The sequence below is a fragment of the Hibiscus syriacus genome, unplaced genomic scaffold (genome assembly GCF_006381635.1).
Source record: "Hibiscus syriacus cultivar Baekdansim isolate YM2019G1 unplaced genomic scaffold, ASM638163v2 tig00110084_pilon, whole genome shotgun sequence".
Classification (NCBI taxonomy): Eukaryota; Viridiplantae; Streptophyta; class Magnoliopsida; order Malvales; family Malvaceae; genus Hibiscus; species Hibiscus syriacus.
This window is the reverse complement of record NW_024062589.1, coordinates 174-14469: the sequence shown is the minus strand read 5'-3', so window position 1 is coordinate 14469 and position 14296 is coordinate 174. Positions and strand designations below refer to the sequence as shown.

General features: G+C 39.5%; 2 protein-coding genes across 3 annotated transcripts; both read right to left on the bottom strand.

Annotated features, from left to right (window-relative positions):
- Positions 1-1804: 1804 nt before the first annotated feature.
- LOC120214649 (uncharacterized protein C14G10.02-like) lies at positions 1805-5547 on the bottom strand. Of its 2 annotated transcripts, XM_039212488.1 has the most exons (5): positions 5464-5545; positions 4898-4980; positions 4752-4824; positions 2336-3452; positions 1805-2248 (listed from the first exon to the last, which is right to left on the bottom strand). In XM_039212488.1, the coding sequence occupies exons 4-5, from the start codon at positions 3427-3429 to the stop codon at positions 1885-1887; spliced, it is 1458 nt and encodes a 485-aa protein (XP_039068419.1). In that variant the 5' UTR covers positions 3430-3452; positions 4752-4824; positions 4898-4980; positions 5464-5545; the 3' UTR covers positions 1805-1884. The 2 variants fall into 2 exon arrangements, with proteins under 2 accessions (XP_039068419.1, XP_039068418.1); XM_039212487.1 differs by having other exon boundaries at positions 4898-5547.
- A 1579-nt stretch (positions 5548-7126) lies between these two features.
- Positions 7127-8676, bottom strand: LOC120214650 (30S ribosomal protein S5, chloroplastic-like). The gene is made up of 2 exons (XM_039212489.1): positions 7944-8676; positions 7127-7536 (listed from the first exon to the last, which is right to left on the bottom strand). Exons 1-2 carry the CDS (start codon positions 8603-8605, stop codon positions 7287-7289), a joined length of 912 nt encoding a protein of 303 aa, XP_039068420.1. The 5' UTR covers positions 8606-8676; the 3' UTR covers positions 7127-7286.
- Between the last annotated feature and the right edge of the window lie 5620 nt (positions 8677-14296).

The following is a 14296-nucleotide window of genomic DNA, read 5'->3' as shown; positions in this document are numbered from 1 at the left end:
ACTGTTTACCACAAATTTCGAGGAAAAGGAAAAATCTTGGACCACAATCAAAATCTTTTCTCAACTCATGTAGATTAAAAAACAGATTTACATTCAACCTTATTAATGCCTTAATAGTACAAAAAGAGAAAAATAAAAACTTGTGAAAACCAAATTTGGAGTGGAGTTCCAAAGGGCAATTAATCTTAGAGAGCGACTGCAAGAACGGTGTTGAATAGATTAAGAACCCTGCGTCTTGCCCGACTTTGTACGCTACAGTGGTTAGAGATATAGTAGATAGGGTGGTAGAGCGAGGAGTAATTCTTCGTGCTATTTCTAGGTCTGCCAATGTAGAGGCTGATGGTCTAGCCAAAGCTGGGATTGGCTGATCTCAGGTTTTGTTGTTAGGATGGAGGTTCATTGGGATCTTTCAGGGGTAGTCAGCAGGATGTTTTTTTGTAAGAAATAACCTCGCATTATTTTTACTTTAATAAAACTTGAGGTACTCTTTTCCTCCTTCTGCTTTTTGCTGCGATACCTGAGGTATTGCGGCAATTATGAAGGGTTTTTTTTAATGAGACCTCTAATTCTTATTAAAAAAAATGGAATACAGAGGGAGTATAGGGTATTCAAAATGGAAAGAAATACAATTCTAGGACATCCAGACAGGGAAAGCTGGGCAAAGAAAATTAGTTAATTGTTATTGGCAACTACAAATTCGATTTACAAAACTATGTATGCAAATGTAACAATATAATGTCAACAAAAGCAAATGAATTACTAGTTACCTTTAAAGCCTTTTAAGTGGGATATATGTTGCCTAACAATCTCCCAATGTTTGAACAGATTATTCCCAATAGTGGAAATTGCATCACCTAAGAATGAGATAACAACTCCAGAGAGGCTCTGCAGCACTTCTACTGCTTGCACCTCAACAGGCGATTCAGTTCTGCTATAACTGGGCAAAAATAAGAACCATGCATCAATTTCAGACAGGTTTCTGTCAAAGGCACCAGTACTCAACATAGCTGCTCTTGCCAGAATATATGCTTGATTCTTTATCTCACTATTTGGTGAGAGCATTAACAAGTTAATGAAAGTCTGCGTATGTTTGTACATCTGCAATGGGATTCTATTGGACTTCCCATTTCCCGCAGGGCATCCAATGTATTCAATTAGCAACGAGAGAAGAGAACACTGCAGATCAATTGGTAATGCTGGACTGCTCAGAAGATTCATGAAGAAATCAAAAGATCCTTCTAATACAGTTGGTACCGCCAACTGCATTAAATAAAAAAAAATAAGAAAACAATCTTAGAATTATAGCAGAGGACTTTTGAATTCAGAATAGAAAAGAACCATAATATTCCATTTTCCCTCAACATTAATAGTATATCATGTATAGTGCTAAAGCATTTCATGCATTTAGTGCCTATACTGGAAACTTCATCATGCAAAAGAATTCTTCTAAGCAAAATAAAACATCCACGAGAATATATGCTCCACCAGTTGAACTAGTGAATCTTGGTAACAGAACTCACAAATTAGGTTCTCTGGATTGCGACATAGAATATGCATATTCTAAACACTGAAACTTACAAGATATATCTGGAGTGTATCAATGAGCTTAGAGTAGAAGTACATAACCACATCTTTTGATTCCTTTTCAGTGTCCAACTCATCTGTCATACATGCATCTGCAACCATTTCATGATCCTCGGGCATGGAAATGTCAGGAACAGAACTTATTCCACAAACAATAATGTCTGAATCCTCATTCAAAGCATCAGCTTTCAATTTCTTTAAACTTCTTTCTTCCGAAATATTTTCTAAACCTGGTTTCCTCTTCAAAGACTTTGGAGTTCTAACATGAGTACCCAGCGAAGAAAGTAGTGTCAACAAGACCTATGTATCAGGAAGCAAAGTTTGAACCTCATTCTGAACATCTTGCTTTAACGATACCCATTTTCCCATCATCTGATTTCTCACACGAGAAAACCGGTTCAGAGAGCCGATAAAGGAATCCATCAACTTCAGTGCCTCCAAAAGGAGCCTTAAGGCTCCATGTTTCACAAGAAAATCAGAGTGAAGCAAACCCTTGGTGACTACAGATCTGCTGAGTGGACGAGGACATATGCAACTCAGAATATCCTGCACATCTGGACTATCAATGGAAGGTGGATCATGAGACATTGCATCAAGGAAACCAAATGGATTTCCCACAGCAACTGACGAAATCAAGCTTGCAGCCAGAGTAACGGAAGAAAACCTGAAAGTGCTTCAGTTACATGAATACAGGCAATAACATTAACAATGATAAAAGGCAGGAAATTATGGAGTGATGCAGAAAACTGACCAAGTAGGTGATGCATGATCTTCGACGCTATATGGGAATTCATTCATATAAGCCGCTCCCAAGGATGGTCTGCCCCTAAAAGTGGCCAAAAGTAAGTCCTTATGGTAGCTGACCTCTGTCGCTCTTAGCTTTTTCATGACCCCTAATAGTCTTGTTGGATTACCCTTTAATGGATTAGGTTTTCTGTCCAAATCAGGCATCAACCCGTTACTGGGATCAGTCGAAACCATGAGAAGAACATTGTAGGCCAGTTCTGCAGCAACTCCACTATTCTCCCTTCCAGAAATGTTCACCAGCTGTTCCAAAGTAACACTACCGAAGAGCACACTCCTAAGACCAGGGGGTACTAATGACTCTTCTGTGAGTACCCTATCACGTAATGTAGCCAAAATATACATAAAAGTTTCATCATCATCATTCCCAATGCCTCTCAACACACCATAATACATATCCCTTTGTTGCAAGATCCACCTCAATAACCCTGGCTTCCCCATCTCCAAGAACGACATAGCTAACCCAACAAAAGACTTTCTAGTCGAATGTTTTTTCTTATCAAACTGATTTCTCTTTTTATACTCAGAAAGCTTGGAAAACCCCTGGAGCTTAAAGTCAAATTTCTTTGCAACCTCAGAAGCCAACCCTGAACCACGCCTAACAACCGAACCCATCAACAGAAGTGCAGTATTCTGACGCTTCCCATCTTTACTACTCAATTCTTTATAAACATCCTCCAACTTTTCGTCAACAATCAATCTAGCAAACTTATCAAGCACCCTACTCACACCGAATTTATCATTATATCTTCTCCCCTCGGGATGACACAGAATAGCCGAAATCAATGACAGAACATAGGATGTTCCAGGTTTTCCCTGTCGGAGCTTCCAAGCTTCTAGAAGCTCCAACAAGGAAGGAAAAGTTTCGACATAAAGACGAAGCAGTTCAGCTCCAGCATCAGTCTTGAGCAACTTAACAAACTCTTTGGTAGCGTCCGAAAACAATTTGATTTCAACTGATTTAATCCTATGCAATAGTTCATTCATCTTAGCTTCGACGGAAGATGTCACGACTGAGGAGGGGAGCTCGGGATCTGCCATGGCTGAGGAAGGGAACTAGGGCTCTGCAATAGTTCAAAATCATGCATAGGACACAGGTGCAAAAACAAGAAACTCAAACATCAACATCAATTATTTTTATAGGAAACTCAAACAATTTGAACTAAGCAGTAAGCACACTGGAAAATGGAAAACAACATTTGAATCGGACTAAATTAAAATTATCCCCTATTATTTTATTTGTTAACTATTTTCCATTATATTTTAAAGACAAATTAAAATTAGATTTAAATCGTCTTAACGAAGGGTCCTCTGCCAAGAGCTACAGGGCATATACTATATCAGCATCGTATATGTAAACCCCTTTACCCAATCTAGATAGATTAGGTCGGATCCAAGAGGCCCATTAATTTATCTCCGAACACTTATCCAAAGATTATTTAAAAGTACTTTAAAATTTACCCTCACATTAATTTATTACAAATAATTTAAATAAAAAAATAAATAAAATAAAAAATATAATGTAAATAAAACGTATATCAAATCCAAAGTTCAAATCCATAGTCGAAAACAAAGTTTATGTTCAAAATCCCAAAATGTAGTCCTAATAAAAAATATCCCAATAAAATAATAAGAATAGAAAACATAAAATCCGAATGGAAATCATACTATAGAAACAATGAAATCTGAATAAAAATGCAGCTCCAAATACCGGTTAACCTAACTTGAGAATATGAAAGAAGAAATTAGAAAGAGTAAGCTATAAGGCTTAGTGTATCTCTAAAGTGTATCAGTCACAAAAATACATCACAAATCAACATACAATCTGATTTAACAAAATATTCACAAATCGAATAATTATGCAATGCATTTGCACCTAATCACCTTACGCCATCCGAATAATAGGTTACCTAGAATCTCTCTAACTACAAACACCATCAGAAGTGGGGTCTACTACAAAAGTAGAGGCCACTAAATCTAAAATAAAATTCATCCCGTCGGGTGAAAAACACTGAACTTCCTTTATCAATAATCATCCCAATATAAAATATAGTATGACACACAAATCCAATATCCAATTCAATCTGAATAACACATAATCAAATATCATATTTCTGAATAGCATATAATCCGATTTCACCATTTCAACATAATCAAATATTTTTCCCGAATGCACGTCACAATTTCCGAATACAATATGCCAACAATAACACATGGCATTTTTCGACCGGCATTAAAATCAACCAATATCACATAAAATTTCCGAATATTCATAAACGCAATAAAAAATGCTTTCGAGTGAAATACCAAGCAATCAAGTAACAAACAAATAACTCACACATGTAACACCGACAGAGACACACCTAAATAGATAGTTAATATCGGCTGTAGCGTTTATCACGATCACCCAGAGCAGTGGATCGATCGAACCAATTCCTACAAATTAATTTAATAAATAAACTACCTAAATAACCGATAAAACCTGACAAACTAAAAATATAAAACTTACGATCAACTCGAGCAATACGGATCGATTCGAAATTTGAAGGTAACAGTGGAGGGACAGTAATTCTATTTCTGAGTCGAAGTCTCCTGTAAAAGTTACGACAACCACTTCAAAAACCCAATTCAATCATTTCAGATTACTAAATAATAATTTAACGACGACAACGTAAAAATTCCGGTCCAAAACTGGAAGCGGTAGCGGGTCTGGTTCGAATAAGGGTTCTGCCGGTACAACGGAGGGGACTGCCGGCGACGTGGAAGCACCGACAGCACACCCAAGTGCTGGAGGTGGCACGGCCATAAACAGCCAGAGGCGGCGCTCACGGTAACAAACAAAGGCGGCAGAAGCAAAAACGACCGAAGGAGGCTTCCCCACGGCCAACAGAGTCCGACCAGCCGTGGATTCAGGACGTGAAGTCTTCGCCTGTGAGAACCCGTCCTTACAACGGCTGTAAACGGCCAAAAGATGGTGTGGAGGCAGGGGATCGAGCACCGAAGCTCTCGGGTTTTTGTGGAAACCCACACATATGACAACGGCGAGGTATGCACGACGGCCGTGATCTTGCTTACCTATGAAAGACGAATACGGTGGCGAAACGACTGGAGGCGACGAAGAAAAAGGTGAGCGGCGGCGCTAGGGTTTTGAGAAATAAAGGAAGAAGGCGCCGCGCAAAGATATAGTCGGGGGAAGGAAGAATTGTATTCAAAATAAAATTGGCATAATTTTAAATTAAGCCATTAAATGTTCTAGGTTTTTTGAAATTTGGACTTCATTATTTAAAAATGTACAATTAGGTCACTGATTTTAGTTTAGGAATTTAGGTGAAAATTTCTCAATTCTTAGGGTTTTAATTTGGGATTTAATCGGGGTGTTACAGTATCAATCATGGTACAACATACATATATACCAAGTTATAAAAAAAGGAAATTGATTGAAGAATTTGAATCATAAGATTATGAGTAGTCAAATACAAATTTCTCTATTCACTGTAATTACTATGTAACTAAAATCAAAAACTTTATTCTTCGAGTAATCCAGGGCAGCACATCGGCTGCTGTAAAAACTTCGCCACAAGCTTTTATAGGAGCCCCACGAGAGAACAGTGAAGTTTCAGTTCTACAAGAGTTGGCTTATACAGTATTTATGAAGACAGCAGGTGCTCCAAATGACCGAGTGAAACTCTTGATGAAGAACCAGAATGAGTTGATCAAATCAGGTCTGATGTCCAAACGATATAACGGAATGTTCGACTGCTTCTCAACAACAATCAGAAACGAAGGTTTATTTTCCCTTTAGAAAGGCAACGTTGTATTTACCACAGCACTTGTTTTATCTCAAGTAACTTACATTGTTGTCTTACTGTGAAGAGTTATAGACTTGTGCCATTTAAACCATTGAACCTTTAAGTATTTCAGGTCATATCTGTCGCGGTATATTGCTATGTTCTCAGTCATGAAGATATCGAGTCCACTCGTACAAGATGGGAAGTGGCATTTTTTCTTGCTTCAACAGTATTTCTTCTCTACCCATTTCATGCGCTGGAACATGCTTGAGCAACGACATCAAGAGCAGTAACATTGGCAAAAGGTAATTTAATGGTATACCAAATCAACTCTGAAATCAAATGACATTGTTGGATTCTACCGTGGATATACTGTTACGATTCCCGAATGGGGTGTTAAGAGTGCAACAAATGCACTTTTAAACCCTTGGCGACCATTTTTGTTGCACCGTTTTCAGGTCAGTGGAATAGATTAGATACCGATATCTAAGCTTTCAAAATGCTATTTCCTAAAGGATATGGTTTTGGCAGGAAACTGTTCTAGGCTGATGTGTGGTAGATGTTTTGTTTCATAGTAGCCGGCATGGTGTGCAGAAGGATGATGATAACCAGCGGAGGTGTTAAAGTACAATAATCCACCCCATGCAGCTGCTTACATTTTCAGAGCTGAGGTGTCAAGTCCTTTTATAATTGTCATTTCAATTGCAGTTCATCAAGTTTATTGGTTGTTAATAACACATGCTCTTAGTGCTGAAATCGAAAAGCCAAGTGATGGCAGCCTAACCTTTGATGGAAGAATGCCGGAGATGAATGACAGGGATGTGCCCAAAGTAGTCATTACATTCATGGTAAAATGTAAAGAATTTTGCATGCTACAACCAATAAACTTGCAAAATGTGACTAGTTTCAAGCAATTGAGTTTAAGCGTTTGGCACAAATCCAAGAACATATGAAAAGGAAGAGGAAATTTTCTAATACAAGTGCTTAGTATCAATTATAATCGACAAAAGAAATGTTTGGATCATGTTATCGCTAAACTCTGAAACCTCGTCTAGAGAATCTAGATTTGCCAAATGATGATGGTAAATGATGGAGCTGATTCCAGGGCCATTACTTCCACAGCTCTTCCATCGGAATCCCTCGTTCTTGAGCAACCTCACGGAACTGCTTCATTTTCTGTACTGCAACAACCGTAGCTCTGGCATTGTTGAGGGCATTTTTACTTCCAAGTTGCTTCCCCAATGCATTCTCAACACCCGCCATTTCGAGAACAATTCGCACTGCACCTCCAGCGATAACTCCAGTACCAGGTGCAGCAGGTCTAAGCATCACCGTTGCTGCACCATAATCACCCTCGGACCTGACAGTCATTTCCCAATGACATTAGTGAAACGCATGCTAGCGTGCTTTCTTTTAGCATTTTACAAGTATGGTTTAGCTCAACATCGCCATAGCCACCATCGAACATGGCATCAAGTATCGTCTAACAATCAAATGCAATGGTAGACACATATAGGCTAAAATCTAGATCAAGTTCCTCAAGAAACCTCAATAGGGTTGCTTTTGGATGACCAAAAGGAATACTAAACACAGTCTATTATCTATTACATTACTTGGCAAACATTAATTGAACATAAAAACGAAATCTTTGCTATGCACCAAGACAAAACATTTACAGCTTCAACAAAACAACCCCATTTAAGCATGCCAAAAGAAGCAGTGCTTCTTTTTTAAATTGACCAAAAGAAAGGAACTTGAAGTCCTTACCTATGTGGGAAAGTCAAGTACTTTGTCATAGGAATAGTAACAATATTCCTCCGAGCATTCACAGCCGATTTCTGAACAGCACCAATGACCTCCTTAGCTTTACCAACGCCAACACCGACCTGCCCCTGCTTATCGCCAACCACAACAACGGCTCTAAAATGCAATTGCTTCCCTCCTTTAACCACTTTAGTAACTCGCCTAACTTGAACCACTCGTTCCTCAAACCCATCCTTCACTTTATCTTTCTTAACTTTCCCGAACGCACTCGTTTTTTTGACTTTGGAATCCATCACGAAAACATCATTGCCCAAAACAGAGATTCCACTGTAGGCAGGGCCGAAGAGCTCCTCGTAAGCGGCGGCGATTTCGTCCTCGGTTTCATCGGGGCCGTCGTCGAAAGAGGGCGGTGTGGTGAAACCTTCGGGGGGTGTTGGTGGGTCGAAGACGACTTCCTCTTCGGGGTCGAGGTCGTCGAAGAAGGCGGTGTCGATGTCGGAGGCTTTGGCTTGCGGTGGTGTGAGAGAAAGGGAAAGGGAGGGGAATGAGGCGGAGAGGAAAAAGGGCTTGGTGGATTTGGGGAAGAGGGAGGAAATGGAATGAATTTGGTAACGGAAGGAGATGGAAGAGAGAGCTGGGGCTACTGCTGCTGTTGTTGCTGCCATGGATAAGTGTTTAAGAGTCAAAGGGTGACGATAAACAGACTGTTATCCCCTTGACAATGAATAGTGTCTAAAAGGATATAGTGTCGCGACGGTCCATCAAATATATTACGGGTAAAATACACTTTAGATCACTGAATTATGCCTTTGATAATAAATGGATCATTTTTTGTTTTAAAAATTCTAAATATTCTACTCATTGAAAATATTATTATAAACAAATTATTCATCTGTACAAATAGGTTACTGAAAATTAAATATTAGATTGAATAATATTTATGTACCGTACAATCAATAGTTTGTTCTAAATTTACTTAATATATGTTTAAATAATTATCATATGGAGAATCGAAAAAACCTCGCCGTCGTTGAAGATTTTCCCTCCCGAAAAAATGACGCTGTGATGAAGCGTCACCTGTTGGTTCCGTCCTGCCAACACCGACGAGTGCCAGCCCTTCTCATGTTCCTCCACAGTTTTTTTTTTTATATAAAGATACAATGCTCGATTCCAATACTATTCCCGTGGATGGAGAATTTCTATCTCTTGATGAAGATGATCAAGAAGTGTTTGATGTAGACATTAGCGTTGGGGAATCAGATGGGATTTCTTTCATTAATTTCTTTGATCGGGTTCAAAATCTAGGCTAAAAGAGCATGTACCAGACTTTAGTACTCAAGATCTTAGGTCGACGGATTGGTTATAATACCTTACACTCCCAGATTCTTAGCATCTGGAATCTTACCCATCCTCTGAAATTAATCGACATTGAAAACGATTACTTTTTGGTCAGGTTCTTGGCACATAGTGATTATTTAAAAGTCCTCACTGATGGCCCTAGAACAATCTTTGCTCACTACATTACTGTGGAACCTTAGTCTCCGAATTTTAACCCCTCACAATTGTACTCAGCAGAACAATGGAGTGGATATGCCTTTCGGGCTACACGGTTACTTGGTATAAATGCAATTTGATTGAGGCTATTTGCTCACGTCTTGACTCCGTCGTTAAAATTGACTAACAGATAATGGTCGTCGTGGTAGGTTTGCTCGCATGGTAGAAAACCTCTAGTCTCGAAAATTGCTATTAATGGTCAGACCCAACTCCTTAAGTATGAATCGCTACCTGTGGTTTGTTTCAACTGTGGCATCTATGGGTACAATAGTGATTGTTGCCCTCAAAAGATGAATGTTTCTACGGATGTTTCCGATAACAATAATGAACAACCCATTATCGACATTGATTACGCCCTCCGATCCTTTCAGCCTTTGGATGCTTGTTGAGAAGAAACAACGTTCAAATCGTAAGGAATCTATCCACCCACAATTGATAGTAGAAGCAACTGTCCATTCCTCCATATTTAGCCCCCTTCAAGATGGCCAAGATATTCAGACTGATAATAAGACCACTGAACATCAGCCTCACCCTCCAACTGCTCGCACACGTGCTCTCGTTTCAAAGAATAAATTTGCTTATGATAAAGAGCACACTCACCGCTCCTCTAATAATCATAGGACAAAAGGAAAAGCCCTCGTTATGTTGCGTAAGCAACCTGTGGTAGTTTTGGGTGCTCGTAATTTAAACGTCCTTACCCCGCATGGCCCAGATAAGATTTCTGCTAGTTCAAGTCTCTCTGCCAGACCGAATATCCAACGACCCTCTCCCCATCCCTCCAAGCACGTCGTAGTTGTGAATGGGGACACTTCTTCTAATGTTGCACCACAGCCTCCGAATATCGAGACTGCCAAAATTGATGATATTGAAATAGAGCACAATGATCATCCTCCAGTCCCCACTTTGTTGGCGCTGGGAATTGATCTTGCTTTTGACCTCATGTCCACTGGTCCTACAACCATGGTTGAGTGGTTTCTAGCCTCTCGACTCCTTTATGTCTTTTTTTTTATGGATTTAAAGTCTTTCGTTTAGAAAATGCAAGGTTGTGGTAGCATGAATTTCTTATGTGTTACACGTCAGTATCTCTGTGAGCATCATCCTAACATATGTGATTTTGTGGAACTGTAGGTTAGCGGAACCCGATCTGATCGAATCATCATTGCTTTGGATTTTCAAAACTCTAACATATGTGATACTTTTGGGGAATGCAATGTTGGGGAAAACGGGTTATTTCTCACATGAACGTAGTTTTAAAATTGACCTAAAATGTCAAGATTAAAACCACCAAAGGTTGCACAACGGATAAACCTGTCAAACTATTGAATATTGAAACACAATGGAAAAGAACCGAATAAAAAACAATAAAGGAGAGAACAGACCAAATTTACGAGGTTCGACGAGAATATCGTCTACTCCTCGGGCACCACACCGGATGATAACTTCACTATATCGCCAATATTACAACAAATGGAATTCTTTGGAATTCCCAAAGTGGGAGAATGAAGAATACAAGAGGAAGAGAGAACTTGTTTTTGGGATGATTTTTAATGGAAATACTTAGGCCTATTTATAGTTGAGTTTCAAGAACAATATGTTCAAAGTTTGGCCACCTACCAAAGAATTTTCCAATGTGTACAAGTTAGCCACCAAATATGAAATTCACATGTTCAAAGTTTGACCACCAACCAAGATGAAATTTCCAACTTGTCAACTTAATTTCTAGACAAATCTAACAAATCTCCACCTTGGCTTGAAATTACCAAGCCTACTCAATTTCTTCAACTCCCCAAATTTGTAGTGCCTCTAATTGCGCTCACAAGCGCCACACACCCGAAGGTGTTCATACTTTCAGGATGTTAATCAAGTTCAAACAATGATTGAACTTGATTACTGTTACCACCTTGGTCATCATATCTGCAGGATTTTCTGATTTCGCAATTTTCTGAAGTAGAATCTTTCATTCTTCAAAGATCTCCCGCACAAAGTGATACCTCACGTCGATATGCTTAGTCCTTGAATGGTAGACTTGATTTTTCGCTAAGTGAATAGCGCTCTGACTGTCACAATAGAGACTAATGTGACTTTGAACAACTCCCAAGTCTTCCAACCCGTTAAGCCAAATTGCTTCCTTTACGGCCTCTGAAACTGCCATGTATTATGCCTCTGTAGTAGACAAGGCCACCGTAGATTGCAATGTAGACTTCCAACTTACTGGGGTTTAGCAAGAGTAAACAAATACCCAGTAGTTGATCGACGCTTATCCAAATCACCAGCATAATCGGAATCAACATATCCAACCATACACTGACCAAGTGCTTCATCCTGTTCAAAAACTAAACCAACATCCACGGTTTGTTGGAGATACCGTAGAATCCATTTCACAGCTTGCCAATGTCTTCTCCAGGATCATGCATGTACCTGCTCACAACTCCAACTACTTGTGAAATGTCAGGACGCGTACACACCATTGCATACATCAAGCTCCCAACTGCATTAGCATATGGAACTTTTGCCATATACACTCGTTCTTCGTTAGTTTTAGGAGATAATTGAGAACTAAGTTTCAAATGAGAAGCCAATGGGATACTTACATGTTTGGTATTTTATTCATGCCAAAACATTGTAATACCTTTCTCAGATACTGCTTTGTGTTAAACAAAGCTTTCTTCTGTCTATTTTGCTTATCTCCATACCAAGAATCTTCTTGGCCTCACTAGATCTTCATCTCAAACTCTTGATTCAACTGAGCCTTTAATTTGTCTATCTCCTTTTGACTCTTCGAAGCGATCAAACATATCGTCAACGTACAAGAGAAGATAAATGAAAGATCCATCTTTGAGCTTTTGCAAATACACACAATGATCATATTTGCTTCTAGTATACTTTTGCCTCCTCATAAAGCTATCAAATCGCTTGTACCACTGCCTCGGAGATTGCTTCAATCCATATAGCGATTTGTTCAGCTTACAAACCCATTTCTTACAACCACCCATCTTTGTATCCTTCTAGATGTGTCATAGATCTCCTCTTCTAAATCACCGTGCAAGAAAGCCGTCTTTACATCAAGTTGAGCTAGCTCCAAATTCAACTGTGCTACCAAGGCCAACAATATTCTAATGGAGGAATGCTTCACAACAGGGGAAAATACTTCATTGTAGTCGATTCCCTCCTTTTGAGCGTAGCCTTTAGCTACCAACCGTGCCTTGTAGCGAACATCTTTCTTGTTATGAGATCCATCTTTCTTTACAAATACCTACTTGCATCCAATGGCTCTTTTACCTTTCGGTAATTGTGCCAGTTTCCAAGTGTCATTCTTTTGGAGAGATTGCATTTCTTCATCCATGGCACTTTTCCACTTATCACTTTCCAAGCTTTGTATTGCTTCTTGGTAAGTGATAGGGATATCATCATCAACAACTGGAAGAGCATAGGCCACCATATCAACAAATCGAGCAGGTCTACGAATTTCTCTCCTTGGCCTTGTAACTGCAAGTGTTTCTGGTGTCTCCAATGGTTCTTGGGTTTGAACCTCTTCATCTTCTGATTCTTCTATTGGAGTTGAAGAATCAGCTGCATCAACTTCTAGGATCATCGTCTGCTGAAACTCCACCTGTTTTGGAGTATGCTCCACCTGCTGCGGAGTACTACTTGTCTGGACAGCTTCACTTATTACCTTCTTCTTTACTAGGGCATATTCATCAAAGGTAACATCTCTGCTACAAATTATCTTCTTGGTAACACCAAAGGCGGGAATCCCTTCACTCCATGGGTGATTCCCATAAAGAGAGCCTTCTTTGCTCTCGGATCAAGCTTGGATTCCTTCACATGATAATAAGCAGTGGATCCAAATACATGTAAGGAATCATAATCAGTAGCAGGTTTTCCAGACCATACCTCCAATGGTGTTTTTCCTCCTATCGCTGATGACGGCAGACGATTAATGAGATGGCCAGCATATGTCACAGCCTCAGCCCAAAATGCCTTGCCTAACCCAGCATTAGACAACATACATCGAACTTTCTCCAATAGTGTTCGATTCATACGCTCTGCCACCCCATTCTGTTGTGGTGTATGTCTAACAGTGAAGTGTCGAACAATACCATACTCATGGCAAACGTCAAAGAATGGGTCACTTTTATATTCCCCTTCATTGCCCGTCCTAAGACGTTTGATCTTTCTACCAGTCTGGTTCTCGATCATATTTTTCCATTTCAGGAAAATTTGAAGCACTTCATCTTTAGACTTCATCGGATACACCCAAACTCTTCTGGAAAAGTCATCTACAAAAGTTACAAAATAATGGTTTCCTCCCAAAGACGATGTCTTTGAAGGACCCCATACATCTGAGTGAATATAATCTACAATACCTTTTGCATTATGTATAGTGGTGCCAAACTTCACTCTCTTCTGGTTTCCCAGAACACAATGCTCGCAAAAGTTCAATTTGCAAGCCTTTGCACCTTTCAACACTCCTTTCTTTGCCAGAATTTGCAAGGATTTCTCTCCAGCATGTCCCAACCGCATATGCCACAACTGGGTTGCGTCCAAATCATCACCTCCGGAAGCTGCTGCAACTGCTCCAATAACTGTACTACCTTGGTAGTAATACAATTTTTTTTTCCTGATGCCCTTCATCATCACAAGTGCGCCATATGTGACTTTTAAAACTCCATCTCTTATAGTGACTATTGAGCCTTTGGATTCTAAGGCTCCCAACGAGATGAGATTTTTCTTCAAACTGGGCACGTATCGGACATCCGTCAGAACTCTGGTTGATCCATCTTGATTCTTCAATCAAATTA